Here is a 17,422-nt window from a genome sequence, read left to right as displayed (position 1 = left end):
AACCAAGATTGATTGAGCACCTATATGTTATCTCGTTTAATTTCCACATAAACTCAGCGAGGGCGTGAGTGCAGCCTCCCGGACATTTTTGTTTATTAGCTTTCTTCTCTATTCTAAATTTCCATTATGGAAAATTTTAAACTTAGCAAGTAGGGAGAATGATAATGTGAACCCCCCCCCAGGCACCCATCACCCTGCTTCAGCAGTTATCAACATTACGTCAGTGCTGTTTCATCTACCCTCCCTGACCCCCTGTATTTTTTGGTGATGTATTTTAAGGAAAATCTCAGGTCTCACCTCTAAATACTCTAGTACATACCTCTAACAGATTATCTTTAACACAACCACAAAATCATGACCAACCCGACAAAATTAACAATAATTTCTTAAAATCCAATACCCAGTTTGTGTTCATTTTCCCAAATTACCTCAAAAATGTCTTTAACGGTTGTTTGCTTGTATCAGGATCCAAAGGGCATCCACACATCATTCGTCTCTTAAGTCCCTTTTCATTTACAGCAGTCACCTTGCTTCTCTTTTCTCTCTGCATTTGTTGAAGAAATTACTTATCTATTTTATAGATAGCAGTGTGTATATGTCGATCCCAATCTTCCAATTTATCCCTCGCCCCTCCTTACCCCATGGTAACCGTAAGTTTATTTTCTACATCTATAACTATGTCTGTTTTGCAGATAAGTTCATTTGTACCCTTTTTTTTAGATTCCACATATAAGCAATATCATATGATATTTGTCTTTCTCTGTCTGACTTACGATCACTTTTACCATGTCTCTCTTCCCCATATAGCCTGAATAGATCTACAGGCCTGACTGGATTGACTTTTATGGAGAGAATGCTTCCCAGTTGGTGCTGGTCCCCCCGTTGCATCACGTTAGGAAGCACGTGTGACACAGGCCGTCCCACTCTTAGTGACGTGAAGGTTGAGCGGTTGCTTCAGGTGTGTCAGCCTGACCCAACCACTATAAGATTCCCACGGGGGACTTTATTTTAAAAAGGTTGCCTGAGCCCTAACCGCAAACTCCTGAATCAGAATCCCCTCCACCTGTGTGTTGAAAAGGCTCTCCTGGCGAACCACTAGAATGTAAAGGGGATTCTGATTCTCCACCACTTTGGAGTCTGTGTGAAGGGCGATCTGGCCCACCACACCTTTAAGCTGATTTCGGGGATTCTCCCAGGCACCCTGTGTCCTCATCCCTTTCCAATGGGTCAAGCAGTGAAGTCAGCAGAATTCGCTAAGCTCTGCTGGGGAGGGAGCCCAGCCTGGGGAAGGTGACAAGACGGGAAGAGTCATGGGGACCAGCCCTTCACAGGGGACAGTCCTTCTGCAGTTACTACAGTGATTCCTCCCCACCCTGGGAGCTAGACTGGGCAGGGTGGTGAGGAAAGGAAAGTTCTGAGTGGTTAAGACGTTCACACAGTAAGCGGCAGAAGAATAGAGAAGAAAGCCAACAAACAAAAATTCCCGGGAGGCTGCATCACGCCCTCGCTGGGTTTATGTGGAAATTAAACGAGATAATATATAGGTGCTCAATCAATCTCGGTTCCTTTGCTGTCCTTCCAAAAACCATCCTAGGGCAATGGCTGCGTTCCGGTTCCTAGCGGTCTATTGCTGGGGTTATGAACTGCGTCTGGATAGTTCATGCTTGGTTTTCCAGAGCAAAGTCCTGACTCTCATCCAAGAAGACATTAGCTGTCTCAAACCCAGGACTCCGAATTTTTAACAATCACCCCAGTTGATTCTGCTGCCGATGGTCCAAAGACAACACCTGGAAAAATACTGAACATTTGGCACTGTTCCATCCTGGCTTGTCCAGCACAGAGCTTTCCCTCAAGGAGCTCATAGTCCTGGGGCAGAAGAGAGTGTGTGCTCCTGGCTATGACGTAGGGTGGAAAGTGGTCAGGGCCATAAAGATGGTACAGATACACTGCTGGGAGAGTGTATAGGAGGAAGCAGTCACTGCTGGTTAGGGAAATCAAGGAAGGCTCCCTGGAGGATGTGGCATTCAGCTGAACTTTGAAGGAGTAAGGTTATTCCAGGTAGAGGGGACAGCATTGGCAAAAGAATAGAGGCAAAAGGAAATGTTGTAACCTTTGGGAGGTTTCAGGAGTCAATGAGATGGGACTCACCAAAGATGGAGGTCCCAAGAGAAGGAAATGAATCAGAGACAAGATACACTGGAGTAGCCAAGTAGACTGTTGGGTGCTTGCTAGGAAGCCCAAAGACTTGAGCTCCCAGCTCAAGGGAACTCTCCCTGTTGAGGATGCTGGTCCTTCATACATAGCTTAACGTGACCTTGCTAATTAACCGTGATAGTTCTGTGCCTGGAGGTGGTGTGAGTGCTTTCTGTACCTTGCCTCATTAATCTTCACCCCATTCTTATGATGAAGGTACCATTAATCCCTTTGTTTTACAGAGGAAGAGATTTAAAATGTCACACTGCTAGGACATGGCAGAGCCGGGAGTCACGGCAGTCAGACGCCCAGGGACTGCACTTCTGACCACTCTGCTTCTCTGCCTTTTGCCCTCTTGGGTGGTGAAGCCCTTACCAGCCTCCTGCCCATTAAGCATGTGGGTCTTCTCCATCCTTCTGCTTTTTCTGGAGTTCTCCTGCCCCTCCCCACTCTCCTTCCATCTCCCCAGAGCAGCCCCCACTTAACAGGTCTCTCGGGATTCTGTGCAGTAGGATGCCAGCTCCCCAGCTCTCCTCTGCCTTTTGGTCCCTGGAACAAACCCACAGACCCCTTTCCTTCAAGGGCTTACTCCTGTTCTCTGCAGAGACCCAGCACAGAGGCTAACAGAGTAATAGACACAGGCTGAGGACAAAGGTTTAGAGTCTAGCCAGGTGCCCAGAGCCCTGCTCCCTGGTTCTCAGCTGAAATCCCTGTGGATGCTCCCTGAGGAAGAGCCTAGTCAGGAGACAAGAGGCCCAAACAGCTTGTCCCAGGTCACAGAACGGGCCAGGAGCAGAGCCAGGACTGGACCCCAGGAAGCAGGGCTGCCTTCCATTGGTGCTAGCAGCCACCTTTGTTTGGGATGGAGCTCAGAGATGAGCTCACCCTTCCCCGCTGCCAGAGGGGCCAGGACCTGAGGAGGGAACTGGGGGCGGCCTGGCCTCCTCATGCCAGCTTGCCCTGCCCCAGCAGAAGGCCAGCCCCAGGCTCTTGGCCAAACTTCCCCTGATCTTGCCCATCCACCCTTCGCTGAAGGTAATGGTGGTGTCCGCAGAGTGGCAGGCATGCACGTGTGTGACTGAGTACGCCCCATTGGGCTCTTCTCTCTTCCCGAGACCTTAGCCAGGAAGGCCAGACACAATCCCCAGCCTCATCTGACCCTCGTGGGGCCCTCAGCCGGGCTGGGGTAGGGCAGCTTGGCCAGTGCCACTGGGGCCAGAGCACTAGGGCTCCTGACCACCTCCTGGGCTCTTGGCAGCCTCCCCTGCACTTCAAGGTGGCAGGACTGGACTGTGACATGCCTTAGGGCTGGGCAACAGAGGCAGGGCTCAAGGGACATTCAAATGCCAGAGGTCGAGGCAAGCAGGAGTCTATAACTGGACATAATATGAGTCAGGACTGTTGATTCGACGGCCTGCTCAACTCCCTGCCCCTTGCATGTCTTTCCCAAAGCCAGGGCTGCTTAATCCCCCCCCAAAGTCAGGCCTTGCTGTCCCAGGCCTGACCCAGAAGTTCAAGGGAGTTGGCTTTAAGAGGATCTGGTTGCTGGGACCCCAAGGGCCTTGTGCTTCCTTTCTGGTCAATGGGCTTGTTCCAGGGACCAAGCTGCTGTCTTATGCATGGTGACAGCAGCTGCCATGCAGCCTCATGCCCTCTACACGTCTTATCCTATCCAGTCCTCACACAACCCTCTGAAGTAGGTATGACCTCCGCGTTGTACAAACAAGGAAATTGGGGCTCAGGGGGTAGACCTTCTGACCAAATTCACAAAGCTCATTGGGGTAGAGCTGGAAATGAACGAGACCTGTCCCATTCAGGGGCCCAGGCTCACGACCACTCTGCCGTGTTGCTGCCTCAGCTTCACCCTCGGGATCCCGTGTCCCACTTTCAGTACCTGGACCTTTTGTTTTCACTCACATTCGAATCCCTGCGTTGATCTTGGCCATAGTTCAGTCCTTTCAGGACTGAGAGCTGCTGCACGACCAAGGCTCCGCCTGCCACTGGGTCTCTGAAGATGACCGCCAGCCTGCTGCCCCCAGGACTCCCCTCTGCCCGTCGCACCCCCTCTGCCTTGGCTCAGGCTCTTTTCATCTCTCACCGGGACCCTCACACTGGCTTCCAGACAGACCCCACTGATCCCCCTGCCTCTGGTCTCATCACCCTCTAATCCTTCCTCCAACTGCAGCCAGAGTGATTTCATCATGTCACCACCACCCCCCCAACACCAACCTGCTTAAACCCCCCACTGGCCAAGAAGCCAATCCAAATTCCTTTGCGTGGCATCACAAGCCCTGCTTGCCAGCCTGGCTGACCTCATCTCCCTCCGGCCCTCCCCTCCTGCTTTGCTCCGGAGCCAAGTGGAATGAAACTGCTTGTCCCTGGACGTTGTTCATAGCATTCTCTCAGCCAGGAATGCCACCCCCGCCCCTCTTCCTCTCCTTCCCACTGAATCCATTCTGCTGACTAACTTCTTATCTTTCTAGACTCACCTTAAGCTTCACCTTCATGACGCTTTCCCTGAACATCTTCCTTCAAGCGTAAATGACTCCTTCCTCCTCGGAGTCCTCACTCGACCCTTATAGACAGCTGTAGAAGCACCTGGAACACTAATTTCACTTATTTTGTTTCTCTGTCCCTATCCACCACTATATGGAGAGTTCTGGAAGGCAGGGGTGTGTATGTCCCAGTGTCCGGGACAGGGCCTGGCACAAAGCTTATGCTAGGTGTTTGCTGAAGTAATGGATTGACTGACTGACTGACTGACACCTGAGTGGGCGCCCTGGGCACCTCCCCATCTCCTCCTCCACAGGGAATGACCTCTTCCTGGTGGCTGTGCATGAGCTGGGCCACGCGCTGGGACTGGAGCACTCCAACGACCCCAGCGCCATCATGGCACCCTTCTACCAGTACATGGAAACACACAACTTCAAGCTGCCTCAGGATGATCTCCAGGGCATCCAGAAGATCTACGGTGTGTGGCAGGGGAGCAGGGCCACCGTTCCTTCCTTGGGCTGGGCCATGACTGCCTGCCTGTTGGGGCGGGGGGTTGGGGGGAGGCCGGGGACCTGGGCCTCTGACTGCTGTCTGCAAGGCTCCTCCCCCACCCCCCTCCTTCCCTGCACACTTGGGAAACCTAGGGGAGGGTCTGAGCTGCAACTGGGAGGGACAAAAGTGAACAGAGAGCCGCCCATTCCCCCTACTCTACCCGCCTCCCCCCCTCCACCCACCTCCCTCTCACCTCCTGTGGTTCCCTCTCAAGGGGTCCCACCTCTAGCCAAGAGACTCACCCATCTGCCCAAGTAATGGTGATACAATAGGATAAGTATTATTACCAGAGCTTTTTTCTTAAACAAGAAAAAAAGACAAACTAGGCTGATATCTTGCTAAGATTTGAGGGGCCTGCTACCAGGCCACCCCATTCTCTGTTCACACCGGTGTGGGAAGTTCTTGTTCTTGTCAAGTCGGTTGAGACGGGCAGACCAGTTTATTACGGCAAACGCATGTCCACATGGCACGGTCCCTACAGCCCCCAGGCTGTGGAGTACGGGAGGAGGGCTCCCTCTGGAGGCTCTGAGGACCTCACAGAGGAGGTCGCCCCATCCAAAGCCTGGAGGATGGGCAGGATCTCCACAGGTGAGGCAGCAGAGGACTGGATAGGTGGTGGGGACTAGGAGGTATTTTGAAAATAAAATGGACCCTATTTGCTGATAGATTAGACACAGGGGTGAGGTTTCTGGCTTTTGTAATTGTGGAGCAATAGATTGACCTCTGTAGCTCAGAGATCTGGGCTGGAATATTGATCTGGGATCTTTGGTGTTCAATACGGTAGCCACTAGCCACATGTGGCTATTTAAATTTATATTAATTAGAATTAAATAAAATTAAAATCTCAGTTCTTCTGCTGCACTAATAACTAGTTGCTCATTTCAAGTGCTCGATAGCCACACATGGCTAGAGGCTTCTGTATTGGACAGTGCAGATATATAGAACATTTATGTAATCACAGAACGTTCTATGGGACGGCTTGAACAGAGGTCTTTAAAGCCATGAACCTGGAAGAGATCACTTCGGGTAGTGATTCTCAACTTGGCAGTCCATTGGAATCACCTTGGGATTTCAATTTAAAAAAATACTGATACCCAGCCTTCACCCCCAGAAATTTGGTTTTAATTGGTCTGGGGTGACTTCTGAACATCAGGGGTTTTAAAAGTTCCCCAGGTGATCCTAATATGCAGCCCAAGTTGAGAAGCACTGACCTAGGGACCAAAATAGAGAGAAACAGACAGACAGACAGAGAGAGCGAGAGAGAGAGAGAGAAGGGGAGGGGAGGGGAGAGGAGAGGACCCAGGGGCATGCCGACCTTTAGAGCCAGGTGGATGAGGAAAGGCTGCCAGCAAAGCAGGCTGAGAAGGAACAGTACACGAGGTAGGAGGAAAACCAAGAGAGTGCAGGTTCTGGAAAAGAGAGAAGAGTGTTTTAAGGAAAGTGTGTGTATGATCTTGCTACTCAAAGTGTGGGCCTCAGACCAGTAACTTTGGCATCACCTGAGAGCCTGAAGAAACACAGAATCTAAGGCCCCACCCCAGACCCTCTGAGTCACAATCTGCATTTTATCAAGATCCCTGAATGATTCATATGGACATCAAAGTTTGGGTCAAGTCATGTTGGATTTGGCAACAGGGAGGTCATTGGTGATCTTGACAGCAGTTTCATTGGGTGACGAGGCAGAGGCCATATTGGAGCAGGATAAAGAATGGGGGGAGCAGACAGAGAGGGTAGGGGACACTGAGCCTAAGAAGGGACATGTCCTCTCTCATAACAGGAGAGAAGAAAGAGAAGATACCAGATTTGGGGGTGGAAAGATGGGAGTTCCCATCTAATGGCTCTTTTCATGGATTTTCTCAAAGACTGGGGGAGTAAACAATGGGAGAGGGGGGACAAGAGGCTGGAGTGTGACAGGCTTGTCTCAGAGTTGCCCAGGTGATGATGAGGCAATGGCAGCGGGGGGCAGGGCATGCCTGGCCCTTCTCTAAGATGTAGCCCCTCTCTCCAGGACCCCCCGCGGAGCCCCTGGAGCCCACAAGGCCCCTCCCCACACTCCCCGTCCGCAGGATCCACTCACCGTCTGAGAGGAAGCATGAGCGCCAGCCCAGGCCCCCTCGGCCGCCCCTGGGGGACCAGCCAGCCACACCGGGCGCCAAACCCAACATCTGTGACGGCAACTTCGACACGGTGGCCCTCTTCCGGGGCGAGATGTTTGTGTTTAAGGTAGGACCTCGGTGCTGCCCTCCCACTCCTTCCCCCACCACGGGGCGGGAGAGAGCTGCTGCTCTGGGATTAGGCCTGCTGTGGGGCCTGGAGGGGAGCTAGCCCAGCGGCCAGGCCATGGGGTCTCTTCCTGGTGCTGCTGGGTGAATGGACTTGTTTCCAAGAGGGAGGGGGGAAGTGGTGACCCTGCCCCTTCCCAAGGGTTAACGCTGGGGGAAAAGTGCTGGAGACCGGCCTCTGGTCTGTGACTCTGAGCAAGTCACCTCCCTTGTCTGGACCTCAGTTTCTCCATCTGAGAGCTGGGAGAGTCATTTCTCTAACGAAGGGCGTGTGCAGATCAAAGGAGTCATGGCTGTGAAGATGTTGGCTTGGAGTAGGGGCTGGCACAGCAGTGGCTGCATCTGTCTCCGGATCCTGCCAGGGCTGGTTCAGAGGAGCGCCTGACAGGAAGCTGGCCAGGCAACGTCTTGTCCCCTGGCCTGTGTCTGTCCCTTTAGCCATGGGTTGCAGGGTGGCAGCCTGCTCAGTGTGTTGCAGTTGGGTTCTCAGGGAAGCAGGCTCTGGGACAGTGTTTGGGATGCAGGATTTTGACTAGGGAGCACCTTTGGGATCCACATCTGTGGGAAGGAGGGGAAGGAAGCACGATGGGGCAGGAGAAGATAAGCAGCAACTAGACCCACTGCAGACCCGGCCACGCCCACAGCGAGTTCTGGAGCTAGAATGGCCCGTCAGAGTTGTCCCGTGTTGGGCCCCAAATGGCTGGAACTTTATTCAGTCAATGGATGAGGGAGGGCATGACCTTGAGGGAGCTCTCTGGAGCTAGGCCATCCCCAGCGAGGTTGACAGTTGAAAACTGCCTGCTGACCACACTCCCGGCCACCAGCACAAGAGGCCCTGCGCTGACAGCGTGTCTCTGTCACACTGGCTGGTTGCGGAGAGCTGCCCCACTCACCTTGTGGAATTCTCCCCAGCAAGCTTTGAGCTCTCACCAAGAATCAGGCGACAGGGGTCAGCCCCAGTCCTGCTCTCACTGCGTGGGTCAAGGAGAGTCACTTGGCCTTCCTTAAGACTCTGTGTATCTCAGATCTACTTAAACAGGAGTTGCGAAAGTCAAAATAAGGTTTAAAAAACTGGATGTGAAAGTACTTCGTAAAACACCTTAAAAAAAAAAAAAAACTTCTAGCTTTTGTACCTTTTTTTTTGGCTGCGTTGGGTCTTCGTTGCTGCGCACGGGCTTTCTCTAGTTGTGGCGAGCAGGGGCTACTCTTCGTTGTGGTGCATGGGCTTCTCATTGTGGTGGCTTCTCTTGTTGCAGAGCACGGGCTCTAGGTGCACGGGCTTCACTAGTTGTGGCATGCGGGCTCAGTAGTTGTGGCTCGTGGGCTCTAGAGCATAGCCTCAGTAGTTGTGGCGCACAGGCTTAGTTGCTCCGCGTCATGTGGAATCTTCCCGGACCAGGGCTTGAACCCGTGTTCCCTGCATTGGCAGGCGGATTCTTAACCACTGCGCCACCAGGGAAGCCCCTGTACAATTTTTATGTATCATGTTCATTCTTCTGCACCCTTGGATCCTCCAACTGAACGGTTCCTAAGCAAGTCTGGGTTTTATCATTCCCATTCACACATAAGAAAACCGAGGTCCTAGGAGGTTACAGGCCTCGCCCAGACTGCCTACCAACCAGGGCTGCAGTGGGACCAGGCACCAATTTGAGGAGGAGGGCTTTTTTCACATTCTTGGCCTATTGAGCTGCCATTTACTTAACGTTGACTATGTGCCCTGTACTGTTCTAGGCACTTCACCTATAATCTCTCATCTGACCCCCCCACTATTACCCCCCTTTGCAGGTGAGGCTCTTTAAGTACTGAACCCCAGGTCATGCAACTGTAAGAGGAGGAAACTGAATTCACACCCGGGGCTTGGGGGAATTTCCACGGCTTGCTTCCCACAGACCTTACCCTGCTGGCTGGAGCCAGCCATGAGGCGGGCACTCTGCCCAGGCTCAGTGACCAACCCCTGCTTCCCACCAGCCTGCGGAGGGGCCCCGCTGACGTCGGTGACTCTCCGCTGCCCTCATGTGGTCATCCCAGGCCTTGCATCATCCCTTCCAGCTACCCGACGCTTCCTCTGCCCACCAGGCCTGTCTGCTGGCTCTGTCTCATGGCCCCTTGGGCAGCAAGAGCCATCAGGAGCCTTAAGTGAAGAGAGTTGATGGGCATTTTATCTTCCTCATTGGGCTTTGAAAGATAGAAGCAGTAAATGGACAGACTTCAGGGAGGGTTGCAAGGCTGGGCCCAGGGGAACGTGTTGGGTTGTTGGGGCCTGAGCCCCAGGGCTGAGATCACTGGGTTCAAAGGCTATGCCTCTTTCTTTCCTTGCCTTAACCCCCAGGATCGCTGGTTCTGGCGCCTGCGCAATAACCGGGTACAGGAGGGCTACCCCATGCAGATCGAGCAGTTCTGGAAAGGCCTGCCCGCCCGCATAGACGCAGCCTATGAAAGGGCTGATGGAAGATTTGTCTTCTTCAAAGGTAACGTGGCCTGTGCAGAAGGACCTGGCATGCTTTCCTGCCCTTCTCGGGACCCCCTTTTTCCACCTGTAAACTGGAAGAGGCAGGGTGGGAGGCAGATGAGCTGCAAGGGTCCTTCTGGCCCTAACAGAAACACTGCCATCTGACAGGACGATCCCTGCAGGCAGGGAAATTAAGTCAGGGAGTGATTGTTGAGGGTCTGTATGTGCCGAAGGTGGTGGGGTGACAAGCCTCTCACCCCCACAAAGTAGAGGGTGGTGCAGACAACTGAAGACCATCCAGTGCTCCATGGAAAGCCACCCTGTGAGTTCTGTAAGAGCCCGGAGGGGGGAGGTCACGCATGCTGGAGAGGCCAGGGGAGGAGGGGGAACCAGGTGTATGGCAGGCCCTCCCTGTGCTAGGTTGTTTCACTTCGATTATCTTGACTTGGGCCAGGCCTCAGAAGAGTAAGATTCAGATAGTGAGGAGCGAGAAAAGCATTCCAAGGGGAAGGAACAGCATGGGCAAAGGAGTAGTTCAAAGGGCTTTAGAAGACCCACCAGACAGCCATGGAGCCCCACCAGAGAGCTGTGAGAAGTGGCCTGGAAAGGTAGTTTAGGGGAGAGTCCTGAGGAGCCCTGGCTGCCCAGCCAGACTGTGGTCTTAATCCATTAGGGCAATGCTGGAAGTTCACTGTTTGTCTCTGAGCAGCAGAGAGCCAGAGGGCAGGCAGCAATCCAGGCAGAGGCAGGAGGCCGTTTCTGAGATGGCTGCTGGAGTTGAGGAGAGCGATGTCTGTAAGGCCTGTACCAGGGAGGAGCAGTGAGGCTAGGCGGTTGACAAGGCCTTGTGAGAGGCTAAGTGCTGAGAGGAGAAGGAAAGAGAGGTTGATGCCACCTTCTTGGGGACCCTGGGAGGCAGACAGGTGGTGAAGGAGGGAGCCCCTGGGGTGGAGAGGAGGAACTCCGGAAGCCGACCTAGAAATGCCCAGAGGACGGTGGGCAATCAGGGTCCTGGGCCTGGTGCCCAGATTCACTGGGAGAGTGGCAGCCTCAGAGTTGGGTGTCACTGGTAGAAGGTGGGGGGAGTACTAGTGTGTGTATGAAGCCATGAGAGGCTGAGGTCACCCGGAAAGGAAAAAGGAGCAAGTCACATGAAAGGAAAAGAGGGTGGGGCACGGAGCCTGGGCAGCGTGGGGCGAGCTGCCCAGGATCTGAGACTGGATTCTGGCTTCTTGCCCCCTAAGCTCTGCCTGGGCCAAGGGGCCTCAGCCTCCTCCGCCACAGGGATCAAGCAGGACCAGGGCTGTCTCCCCCTGACACTGGCTCCATGACTGACTTCGGTCCCAGTGGATGATGGGCAAGTGGCTCTATCCACAACCTCCAGCACGAATGACCGGGGAGGGCTAATCCTGGGTTCCTCTTGGCCACAGGTGACAAGTACTGGGTGTTTAAGGAGGTGACGGTGGAGCCTGGGTACCCCCACAGCCTGGGGGAGCTGGGCAGCTGTCTGCCCCGAGAAGGCATTGACACAGCTCTGCGCTGGGAACCTGTGGGCAAGACCTACTTTTTCAAAGGCGAGCGGTACTGGCGCTACAGCGAGGAGCGGCGGGCCACGGACCCTGGCTATCCCAAGCCCATCACCGTGTGGAAGGGCATCCCCCAGGCTCCACAAGGGGCCTTCATCAGCAAGGAAGGATGTACGTAAGAACCCGGCCGGGTTTTGTGAAGGGGGGTCTGATTTCACGTGGGTCTCACCGGGGCCCACGGGCATACTCTCAGGGTATCCAGGTTTGAGAAACACTGCCTGGTGGCAAAGACAACTGCCTCATATCGACCCATGTTCACCCAGTAAATTAATCCTCTCTTACCAGCGGCCAAGTCACAATTTCTCATCTGTAGGGATCATTCGCAATTGAGAGATGTTTTCATAGACTGACTTCATTCCCTCAGATAGCACTTCTCAAACAGTGGCCCTCAGGTGTACTCTAGGAGTCCCTCAAGTTATCAGATCTGAAATGATGGATGTGGTGGTTCAAAGGTGCTTTTTCACAGGGCTTAAAGAGAGCAGCATTTTCTAATTATGAGACATTTCCTAAGCTCCTCCTGGAGGCCAGGCTGACTCACAGCCTCTCCCCCCTCCGGACTAGAAGCTTCTCAAGAAGAGGGGCTGGGACTTGCCAGGTGCAGAGTGGCTATCCATGGATATTTGTTCCATCTCCGCTCATCTGGTCAAAAGCACAGACCCTGGAGCCAGCCTGGCTGGTTTCATATCCCACCTCCACTACTTATTAGGAGTTTGTGCAAATCACTTAAGTTTCCTCAGTTTCTTCATCTGTAAAATGGGGATAATAATGGTACCTACCTCATAGGGCTTTGTGAGGATTAAGTAAGATAAATTATGTAGAGCACTTGGCCCATGCCATGTAAGTTTTAGCTGTTATCATCATTATCTTGTTGGGGTGTTTTAGTTTTTATGGAATGACAGGTGTCATTCATTCACTCCACAATAATTGCTGAGAGCCAGGTTGTATGGGAGGGCTGGGGATGGAGCTTGGAACAAGACTTGCCTTGCATCCTTGGCTCCCAGTCTAGAGGCAAAAAACAAAGTGGCAACAAATGCAATAACGGAAAGCATTTGTGAGAGAGCATCTAGGCAGAGGGCCATGTGAGAGAGGGTCGTCAGGAAGAGCTCTCCAAGGAGACATCACCGGTAAGAAAGCCAGCAGCCACAGGGGCAGAGCTGCTATTTGGTGGCTCTCCTGTGTACCTGATGCTTTACACACATGGTCTCACTTTCTGGGGAGCCTCAGAGACAGGTGACATCAAGAACTTTAGCCAATGAAAATCCCAGCCAAGGTGGGGAGCCGGCCAATAGGAGAGCGTGAGTTGCTCTGTGTCTGTGGACTGGCGGGGCGATAAGGCTGCTGCAGGGAGCCTTGTGGTGGTTGCCAAGCCCTGCTGCCTCTTTTCCTTCCAGCCCCTCCCCCAGCAGGGTCCCAGCAACCCTGCAATCTGTGTTGCACAGTCACGTGTGCCAAGCCAAAAATGTCCATGATAACTGCGAAGAGGTGGTGCCCTCCGTCAACAGGAGAAATCTTGCTCCCTGCCTCCCTTGGCTCAGGCAGAAGCTGGCTCAGCCCTAGAGCTATGGAGACAGTGCCGTCCAAGCCTTACGCTGGGGGCTTGATCTGACTCACATGGGGGAGGGGGGAGGCTATGGGCACACTATAGCAGAGCTGGGACCAGGGCTGAGAAGAGTCCTGTCTGGGAAGCACAAAATGAGCTTACCAATGCTACTTCCAGCCCCTCAGTGGCTTCCCAGCACCTTTGAGATGACAGGGTGGGCTGCTCCAGGTCCCAGGTGCCTCTCTGCAGCTGGGCGGGTCATCCTCAACAAGCCACACCACTTGTAGGGTGTGCGAAGCGCCGCAGGCCTACCTCCAAGAGTTCCAACACGCCCCCACCACATCATGTGCCCACCGGCCTTTCAGAGATCCTCTTGGGCTCCTCCCAGGTGGGAGAGGCGCCCCTCCTCCACGCTGCCACAGCACCCTGGGCCCGCTCACGCTGGCGCAGAACAGGTGCAGGGAAGTGTCTGGGATGGTGATGATGGGCCGTGTTTCTGCAGATTACACCTACTTCTACAAGGGCCGGGACTACTGGAAATTCGACAACCAGAAACTAAGCGTGGAGCCAGGCTACCCGCGCAACATCCTGCGTGACTGGATGGGCTGCAACCAGAAGGAGGTGGAGAGGCGCAAGGAGCGGCGGCTGCCCCAGGACGATGTGGACATCATGGTGACCATCAACGACATGCCAGGCTCTGTGAATGCAGTGGCCGTGGTCATCCCCTGCATCCTGTCCCTCTGCATCCTGGTGCTGGTCTACACCATCTTCCAGTTCAAGAACAAGGCAGGCCCTCAGCCTGTCACCTACTATAAGCGGCCAGTCCAGGAGTGGGTGTGAGCAGCCCAGAGCCCTCTCTGTCCACTCGGTCTGGCCAGCCAGGCCCTTCCTCACCAGGGTCTGAAGGGCAGCTCTGGCAACTGCCCACCGGGGCCAGCATGGCCCTAGGCCAGGGGTCATGTAGCTGAAGTGGTGGTGCATTGGCCTAGGCTGAGCATGGGGCAGGGAGTGATGGCAGCTGTGCACCAGGGTGGGTGTCTGGCACCCAGCTGCCAGCCTTCTGTCCTGGGTAAACTGCTCCCTACTCAAGGGAATAGGCCAGGCCCCATCAGGAGGCAGGGACCATGCCAGGAGGAGGCCCATGGTCACTGCGCCCTATGGCGTCCATGAGGTACCACAGCACCATCCGTACTTGGCTGGACCCAGCACCTTCTGTGAGAAGCCAGCACTAGCGCTCTCAGCCCCATCTGGGAGATGCCACCAGTCCTGGTCCCCCATTGCCAACACCTGCTGGTCAGATGTCCCCCCACCCCTACCCCACTGTCCTCCAAGGCTACAGGACCCCTGCTGCCGACACAGTGGGCAACAAGCCTGGGTTTCCTCTGCTGGCAACAGCAGATCCCTCAGGAAACCTGCTCCACACGTCAGGGTCTCCTCTGAGACCCAGGATTTAGGGTCACATGCTGCAGGCAGGGCTGTGGCCCAGCTGGGTCTGACAAGGACCCAGCTGTCATGTCGTGAATACTTCAATGTCCTGTCACTATTGTTTAAAGTCCCATTCTGCAAAGGCTGCTTGAGGCTTTAGGTGAATTAGAGGTGACTGTCTTGGTGATGAGGCCAGCCCTCCCCCCAGCGATAAGGACCAAGGTGCTGTTAAGGCCACTCTAGTGCCCAGACACGCCAGGAGCTGGGCCCTGCTAATGAGGCTAAAGGGCTGGAGCAGGAGCTGACCCCATCTCTGGAGGCTGATCTGAGTTTGTAGCTGTCCTCCACTCTCCCGTTCCTCTCCCCATCCCCCAAGTCCCTGGCCCTGCTCCAGCCTGTCGCTTGTGGCCTGAGGGCTCAGCCTGACTAGTGAGGTGAGACGGAAACAGGTCCAGGCCAACATTCTCACGGCCTTGGGGTAAGGGGCCCAGGGCAGCCTTCTGAAGTGCTCAGAGCCCACACCCCTAGCTACCCTGAGACCAATTCAATCTCTCAGCCCAGAAGCAGTGTTTATACCATAAGCTTGGCCCCTGCTAACCCAGCTCTCTGGGCCCATCACCCTGCATTGCTCTTCGGAAAAGGGCAGCCACAACTGGTAACAACCCCAAGCCTAGGGGCCCGCCCCTCACTGTCTCTGGCAGGAATTCCTAGAGCTCGGCTTGCCTCGCTCCAACCCAGTAAGAGGCAGCCCTGCTTGTCACTAAGGAGCCGGAGGCAAGACCAATGGGTTCAACTATCTCCACTGGCTCCCTGCCAAATCCGAGCGGCGGTGTCAGTCTTCAGGGTGTTGGCAGGGCCTCTGAGCCTGCATGGGCCTTGCCCCCACCCCGTGGCCTCTGGGCTTTGAGTCTGCTTAACCTGTAGCAGACAGGGACTCTGGGAGCTGTCTTGAGCAAAATCTCTCATCCCAGAGACACCTATATGGGTCCACTGTGTTCCCTGTCATCAACCTTCTGTTTTTTTCTCATTTTGGCCAAGGGCGGGCTCCCTGGGACGGGTGGGGAACAACTGCAGAGATATTAGTGATTCATAGGTTTGTACAGTGTTTTATACTTTGCAAAGCACTTTATTAGCTCACCCCTGTCTGCTCACATGTAACTCATGCAGTCCCTGGGAGGCCAAGGATAACTCTCACTGTGCCCTCAAATGAAGCACAGAAAGGCTGTTACTTGCCCAGGCCATCCAGTGGGCTTGCCAGACCCCTCTAGGGTCCAAGATGAGATCAGAAGTGTCTCTTTTATCCATCTTTTCTTGGCCTCCCTTCTCCCCTTCCGGGTCCCTCTCCACTCCTCAGGTTGGTGCTCTCACTTCTTGAAAGCTCTAGGCCCCCCAGGCTCCCACTGGCTCCTGATACTACCGAGGTCAGCTGAGAAAGAGCAGGAGATGGAGGCAGGCAGCCCAGGCTGCAGATGTGAGGGATGCAGGGCCAGGCCCAGAGAGGGCTCAGCCTGGAGGCTTCCAATCATGGATTCTCCTGCCTTGTGGTCATCCGTTTGTCCATCATCCCAGGACAGGGCAGACAGAGGGGCAAAGCACTGGGGGCCCCAGAGCCCAGCTTCCCCTCAGTCTGGGGAACATCACAGCATTTCAGTGTCAGTCACATTTTAAACTGATCAGCCTTTGTATAATGTTTTTTAAATCATTTCTAAATAAAACAAAAATACAGAGTGTGTCATTTCCCTGGGATGTGGGAACAAGGATCAGGTTCTGGGTGGCCTTAAGAAGTTTCTGGGAGACAGGGTGCTTTGGGGTGTCTGGGAGCTGCCCCATGCATCTCATCTGCCAGCCCAAAAATCAGATGCCCCCTCTCTCCAAAAGGCTGGCCCTGGAGGCCCTCTGTTACTGGGGTCTCAGGAAAACAGCCAGATAATGCCAGGGTGGCACCCAGGATGGCGGAGCAACCCCTCCCAGGAGAGGTATGGGCAGGTTCACTGTGGCAAGGTCTTCTTTGAAGTCAAGGCACATGGTGCCATGACCAAGGACAAAAGCAAGAGCCCAGTTCTTGGCAACAGGGAAAAATGAGGTGAAATTAGGTCAGCAGCCTTAGGGTCTTCTTACCAAGAGCCCTGGCCTGGTTCTGGAAGCCAGTGACAGGGAAGGCTGCCCCAGCACCCAGACGGCTGGAGAAACTGGGGGGTGGGGATGAACACAAAGGTCTGAGCTGGTCTGGGTGCAGGCTGAGAAGCCAACGAATCTGGGGTAGCGGGAGGGGCCAGAGGCAAGACGGTGCCCCAAGGCGAGACTGCGGAGGAGGCTTCCTTCCAGTCCCCAGCGAGCTCCCCGAGTCTCCGCGCGTCTCCGGGGTGGCGGAAGGTGGGGAGAGACGACAAGGACCAGGACCCGAGCAGGAGAGGCGGACGGGATGACAGGAGGCGGCGGGCGGTAAGTGCGGAGAGCGACGAGTCAGTACCAGGAGGTGCAGACGACAAGGAAGCGCACGTCGTCCAGCGGCCCCCAAGGGCCGGGCTCTGGCCAGGGCCGCCCAGGGCCCTCGGGCGCCGCGGGCTGGGGTTGGGGGTGGGTCTGGGGTTGGGTCTGAGGTTGGGGCTGGGGCTGGGGCTGGGGCTGGGGCTGGGGCTGGGGCTGGGGCTGGGGCTGCGCCGGCTGCGCGGCGCCCTGGCCAACGCTCAGCTGAGCTCCCATGTTCTGCAGGACGAGAGGCCCGTCAGGTACGGGACGGGCCGCACGCCACCCCCGCCCCGGCCCGGCCCGGCCCGAACCGACCCTCACCTCGCACCGCCCGAGCCGCCGATCGGAATCCCAGCGCCGGCCTCCTCTCCCGGCTCGCCTGCGCAGCGCCGTCTGGAAGGACTGGCGTCGTGACGCCACGGCGCACGAACCC

The 17,422-nt window shown here is 54.9% G+C and overlaps 2 protein-coding genes across 3 annotated transcripts in view; one reads left to right on the top strand and one right to left on the bottom strand.

Moving 5' to 3' along the window:
• The window catches only part of MMP24 (matrix metallopeptidase 24), a 43,346-nt gene extending 29,411 nt beyond the window's left edge, over window positions 1–13,935 (top strand). The window contains exons 5-9 of the mRNA XM_061208195.1: window positions 5,003–5,164; window positions 7,247–7,461; window positions 9,850–9,988; window positions 11,400–11,666; window positions 13,598–13,935. Coding sequence (XP_061064178.1) covers window positions 5,003–5,164; window positions 7,247–7,461; window positions 9,850–9,988; window positions 11,400–11,666; window positions 13,598–13,935 — 1,121 coding nt within the window. The remainder of the gene's footprint in view (window positions 1–5,002; window positions 5,165–7,246; window positions 7,462–9,849; window positions 9,989–11,399; window positions 11,667–13,597) is intronic.
• Window positions 13,936–16,198: 2,263 nt separating this feature from the next.
• MMP24OS (MMP24 opposite strand) lies at window positions 16,199–17,411 on the bottom strand. 2 transcript variants are annotated; one of them, XR_009703298.1, is made up of 3 exons: window positions 17,311–17,411; window positions 16,639–17,226; window positions 16,199–16,225 (listed from the first exon to the last, which is right to left on the bottom strand). XR_009703298.1 is itself a non-coding variant. In XM_061208910.1 (2 exons), exon 2 carries the CDS (start codon window positions 17,221–17,223, stop codon window positions 16,984–16,986), a length of 240 nt encoding a protein of 79 aa, XP_061064893.1. In that variant the 5' UTR covers window positions 17,224–17,226; window positions 17,311–17,411; the 3' UTR covers window positions 16,199–16,983. The 2 variants fall into 2 exon arrangements, 1 of the variants encoding a protein (XP_061064893.1); XM_061208910.1 differs by having other exon boundaries at window positions 16,199–17,226.
• Between the last annotated feature and the right edge of the window lie 11 nt (window positions 17,412–17,422).

The sequence above is a fragment of the Eubalaena glacialis genome, chromosome 13 (assembly GCF_028564815.1).
Source record: "Eubalaena glacialis isolate mEubGla1 chromosome 13, mEubGla1.1.hap2.+ XY, whole genome shotgun sequence".
Lineage (NCBI taxonomy): Eukaryota > Metazoa > Chordata > Mammalia > Artiodactyla > Balaenidae > Eubalaena > Eubalaena glacialis.
This window is presented reverse-complemented; position numbering and strand designations above follow the sequence as displayed.

Excerpts from the sequence above, each read along its gene's own strand:
- MMP24OS (XM_061208910.1), bottom strand. The coding sequence starts at position 17,223 with ATGGGAGCTCAGCTGAGCGTTGGCCAGGGCGCCGCGCAGCCGGCGCAG.